This window comes from Mycteria americana, chromosome Z, assembly GCF_035582795.1.
Source record: "Mycteria americana isolate JAX WOST 10 ecotype Jacksonville Zoo and Gardens chromosome Z, USCA_MyAme_1.0, whole genome shotgun sequence".
Taxonomy (NCBI): domain Eukaryota; kingdom Metazoa; phylum Chordata; class Aves; order Ciconiiformes; family Ciconiidae; genus Mycteria; species Mycteria americana.
In genome coordinates, this window is record NC_134396.1 from 30898704 (window position 1) to 30904123 (window position 5420).

The 5420-nt window shown below is 40.3% G+C and overlaps 1 protein-coding gene across 1 annotated transcript; it reads right to left on the minus strand.

Moving 5' to 3' along the window:
* Positions 1-4358: 4358 nt before the first annotated feature.
* Positions 4359-4990, minus strand: LOC142402683 (interferon alpha-7-like). The gene is given in 2 exon segments (XM_075488392.1): positions 4359-4952; positions 4955-4990. Coding segments are annotated over 2 exon segments (630 nt in total).
* Positions 4991-5420: the final 430 nt, after the last annotated feature.

Consider the following 5420-nt stretch of genomic DNA (forward strand, 5'->3'; position numbering starts at 1 on the left):
GTTGCCAGTTCATGTGAGCTGGGGATTTCAATTTTAATGTTGTACAGAGAGAAAAGGAATTCATCCAGGACACAAGTGATGAAGAGCCTAGATTGCGTCTGGAAGCGAGGTGGGCTTGGCGGTGCACTGCTGCAGCGGGGAGGCCCCACGGCAGCACTGCAGCTGCCCTCCGGTCTGCAGAACGGGCTGTGTCACTGGCATGTCTGCAGGCTGAGAAGAAAGATTGTCCTCGCTTTCCCTGTCAGAGTTTGCTCCTCTAGGAACCCTCAGCACTGAAAAAGCCCTTGCACCTTCCCAGGATTTCTTGATGTCAGTAGAAGTGTGGGAAACACTGATATACATGACTCATCCTGGCCTACATGAGGATTAGTAGGAAGATTTTTGGATATTAAAAAGCACAGTCATCTTATTGGAAAGTACCAAATGCAATCTTACCTGCTTTGTGCACCTTTTTTTTGCTTTGCATTACATTTCTAAAGCAAAGTGAATTCATTCTGTCAGTCAAAACGGAGGACTGACACTTTCTTTTAAGATTTATCCTGTATCTTTGTCACCCTCATTTCTTGGTCTCCCCTCTGGTTGCTCCCTGGAAGAACCCAGTCTTCCTTCACAGCTGGGAGGGGGAGAACAGTTCAGGGCTGCCCCTGACAGGGCAGGCTGGGCTGGAAGAGGCGAGGACGGGCAGGACGCAGCAGTCCATGGGCGCCGTCTCCCCACGAGCGGTTCCTGACCCCCTCTCCAGCCCACACCCCTCATCCCGGCGTCCGTCCGCCTGCCCCTCCACGGCCACCGCTGCAGCTTCCCTGTGGCTGCTCTGAAGGAGTTCACAGCTGTCCGTCCTAGCAACAAGGGCTAATCCTGGATGATTACTTGGAAAGTTATTTCCACAGGCTTTTGTTCTGTTTTGCTTTGGGTTTTTTTCTCTGTTTTGGGTTTGCTCCTCCCCCGCCCCCCAGTTTAAAAATGAAGTAAAGCCAGAGCTGACAGGACAGGCCAAACCCATGGAAGAATTGCTTTGGACAGCTGTAGTTGACTGTGACTTGTGAATCTTTTTTTCCAGAGTAAAGTCTGGAATAAGCATTCTTCAGTTCTACTGTAGCTATTCTGAAGTTTCATGTGGGATACACGGCGTTTGACCCCAGTCCCATAAATCCACTCCAGAAAACAGACTCTACATAGATGAAACCCTACCACTTCTAGTGCAGTTTCCCAAAAAGTGCAGCACAGCACATGTAAACAAGGTGCTGCGAGACCAGCCATGAGAAGAGCCGCAACTGTGACCGGGACCTGTGCTGCACAGCACGGGTGCAGGAGTCTTAGGAGAAAATTTATGAAACTTTTTGGCCTACAAGCAGTCCCACCTTGGAAGGATTTTGTTTCATCGTTTTGTTCATTTAAATTTTTGACCAGGATTTGAGATTTCACATTCACTATTTTATTCATTTCTGTGTGAAAATAATGCATGTTAAAAATTATATTTTGCTGCCTTTGTTTAACTTCCAGAAAAATACTAACTGGAAGAAATACCAGAGGGTTTCAGTTAGCCAGGGTCATAACGTACAGCTGACTTGGTAACACAATGGTGATAAAATACAGGTTGCTCCAAAACGTTACAGTGGCAAGGAGAAGGGAGAGGCTCTTCTGACTCTTCAGCTTTCTTCCTTTACTTTAAAGACCCTTTACCTTTCATTAAAAAGTAAGAATAAAACAAAGATATAGTGGTTTGCAATTTTCTTTTTCCTTTTTATTTGTTCAGCAACTATGTCTGTTCCAGGGTCCCCATCTTTAAATGGGTCTTCTAGGCATTGTCTCAGTACGAATAATTTCTATTACCTCACAGTTAGCCAAAAAGTAATTGAAAACAAATGCTGGTTTATGAGCTCCTGTCCATCAGCTCTGAGATCTTCTTCTTTCTTTCAAGAATAGTTCATTTTTATTTCAATTACCTTCTGTAAACCCAATAGCAGTTTATTGATAAGAAGCATACACATAAAGAGCTGAAACACTGTCTTGCCAAAATACATATACATTCACCTACAATTCTTACACTTGTCTATAATCTCACTTTGCCCTCTAGTGCCCATTCTGTTTTTTTTTCCCTGCACTGCAAAGTACTCTGTTGACTGAAATATGTCAAAACATATTTTTATTTGGTGATGAGATTTTTAAGGATATTTATGAACTAAAAAAAAAAGCTTAATGGTATGAGAGTTTCTGAACAATTAGAGGGCCATGAATTAACATATTCCCACTGCAGGCAAGTGAGGCACAAAAACCTGGGATCCTTCATGAGAGAGCAGCTGAAAATATTTCATGCTATTTCCAAGTTTCAGTAAAAATGAGGCCATTTCAATAACAGTTTACTGCATTGCAGAAGCCGTCTAGGATATCAGAACCAGAAAGGTAAGTAGGCTGAATGTCCTTTTATTGTACAGATTTGAAGAAGTGCAAAAACAAACAAGCAGCAGAAATAAGATTTGAAACAGTCTCGCAGTGAGGCTATTTCAAGTGCTGTTAGTTACAAAGCCCAAGAAATACACCTTTTGCTGTAACATTTGTGGCAGGGTGTGACCAGGCGGAAAAATGGCTCTGACATTTCGCTCTGTTTCTTTGGTCTTTTCTGCTGTTCTGGATCATGGTGAAGTTGTTAGCTGGTTTTATTTCTGGTGTTTTAGCTTCAGACCTGATACCCATGTCTCTCGTCACTTCTTTAGCTCGCATCCATGAGTGGTAGAGAGGAGAGTACGTACACCCTGCAAAAGAGACCTGTGTCATAGATATGGTACCTGAGGTCTGGTGTACCATTGCTATTGTTCTTACCAGTTAATTTTTTGTTTAGAGGTATCTTTTCATTATCAACCTTTGAATGATACTCTTCCGAATGGCTGGCGATCAGGGAAAGCTTTAAAGTGGTTCCTCACCTGATGCGTAAACCAACCTCTAGCAATTTCAACCCTCTGGGACTAGCATCACCCTCTCTTGGAAGCCACAGCCGTGCCCTCTCTCCTCTGCTTCTTTATGCCAGACCCAGAAGCCTGTGCCAAAGTACATCAGCCTTGGCCACAGGAAATAGCTTTTTTTTGAAGTTGTTGGGTTTTTTACCAAATTTTTACCAGTATTCATTTGGTAACAGAGCCTGGCTATAACTCTGTTTTCCCCTTTACTAGCATACAGCAAGTGACTAGGGAAAACACAACCATTTGAAATGGAGTTACCCAGGGACAATTCCCCAAGGGTAAAATCCAGTCTTGATCTCACAGAAATTAGTGGATTTTTGCCCAGTTTGTTGCAAGTTGTTTTAAAGAATTTGATTATATTGCAATTATTACTCAAGGCTATGTGGTTTGGAGGTGAAATTCATTGGAATACCAAGGGCTACATGTTTCTGTGGGTCAACTTGTGAGCAAAGGGAAAGAGGCAGAAAATCTCATGCAGCAATAAAACACAGCACTGAATGGTGATGTTTGAGATTGCAGTAGCCAGGATAAATACATCCATGAGCAAGTAGGATGTGCCACAGGCAGATGTGGCTTTAGCGTACTTTTATGTAGAGAACTTATTTCAAATAAGCTTGTGAAAGAAGTTAAAGTGAATTGGAAACACAGCAGGAAGGTAAAAAAGCCTTTCCCCCAGATGATAATTAGAGGAGGCAAAGATACTTCAATTAAAAGTAACAATGTCCAACTGGGAAGTTATTGCAGAAGCCATAGCTACTGCAAACAATATCCAATGTAGACAAATCTTTCTAGAATTACTTTACCTCTTTGAACAAAGCAAATATTAGGATGACACAAATGTAAAAAAAAAAAAACAAACACACACATTCTTGGAAAAGAGCATACAAACTTTGAAAGACTAATGAATAGTCTCAACCTAAACCAGGACCACTGAAATAAACAATATACTACTTTATTTTTGACACAGTCTGAATCGGTACAAATCTAGCAATTCCTGTAAGGTGAGGGATGTGTACTCCATCCACAATACAATCCCCTACATGTAGGTGAAATAGAGATGGAAAGTAGCAGCACATTTTCTCAGCAGAAAACACCATAGGATGACACTATTTGTCATAAGATTACAATCCCTTCCTATGGAGTAACTCTCACTGAAAAGTCATATAGATTAATTTATAGCTAGTGTAGACACCTTGCTTACCAAGGGAAAAACTTACATTGAAAAATACATTTGCAAAAATAAATTTCAGCAACATAATTATTTAAATACAATCAAAATGAACTAGCACATGAACTAGAAATGAACTAGAAAATGAACACTGCCACAAGATAGATCATAGAACAAATAATAAATATGAATATTTTTAAAGCTAAGTTATGTCAGGTCAAAATCTTTGTACCTTAGTTGTTAACCTTCCTTAGGACTTTATCAATCAATTGAAGACATCTCCTCATTTCTGCACGGCTGATCTCCCAGGAGCACAGGTTGTGTTGTTTGTCTTTAAGAAAACAGTCTATTTTTTGGAAGTACTTTTTCAGTTTCAGCCTGTTGACTTCTTTACTCCGAAAGTGGTGGGTCTGCTTCTTGATTACACATGCCTCCAATTGCTCAATTTGCTGATAAAGTCCATTTTGGAATTGTTCTAAAGCTGTCCCATCCCAAGCGGCTAGAGTCAGATTTTTGCTAAAGATATAGAAGATGTGTTGGAAGATCTCCTCAATGGCCACTTTGACAGTCTCTTTCTGTCTGGGCTTTAGAACCTGCTCAGGAAATCTGAAGGACATTTTCTCTCTTAGACATTGTTGAGGAAACTTTTTGCCCATTTTGTCCAAAAGTTGCAGGCTGTTCTCAATCACTTTTCTTTGCTGTAAAGGAAGGTGATTACATTGAAGACTGGAGATGGTGGTGGTGCACAACAGTATGAGGCCAATTTGTATCAAGCCAAAAGCGTTCATGGTAAAGATAAGCTCTTACGTTCCTCCTTTCCTGTTTATAAATTCTGAGAGACAGGCTGGGATGCTTTGAAGGTCATTCGCAGGCTCCTGTTTCTTCAAAATCTTGAAATTTAATTATTCTGTAGGAGAAGTTTTCTTTCATCATTTTTTGGTTTTTAAGGTTTTCCCCCTTGTGTATGCTTTTGACACTTACCACTTTCATTTTCTGCTTTATGACTTCATTGTCTTTTTTTTTCTTGCCACTTTCTTTTTATTTCAGCTGCATATTAGAATGTTATATATATCTTAGATTATCTATTCCTTCTCCCCTCAAAAATTCTACATGAAGTATAATGAGAATTTAAAAGAAAAAAGTTACAGAAATATCCTTATTTTCTTAATATTTTAGCAGTGGAAGAACGTGAAATAAAATAGTCAATGATGGGTCAGGGAACTGCTGAATACTACTGCCATCCTGTCTCCTCAGCATGATTTATACTTTCAAAATTCAGTTAAGCTTTCTCTACC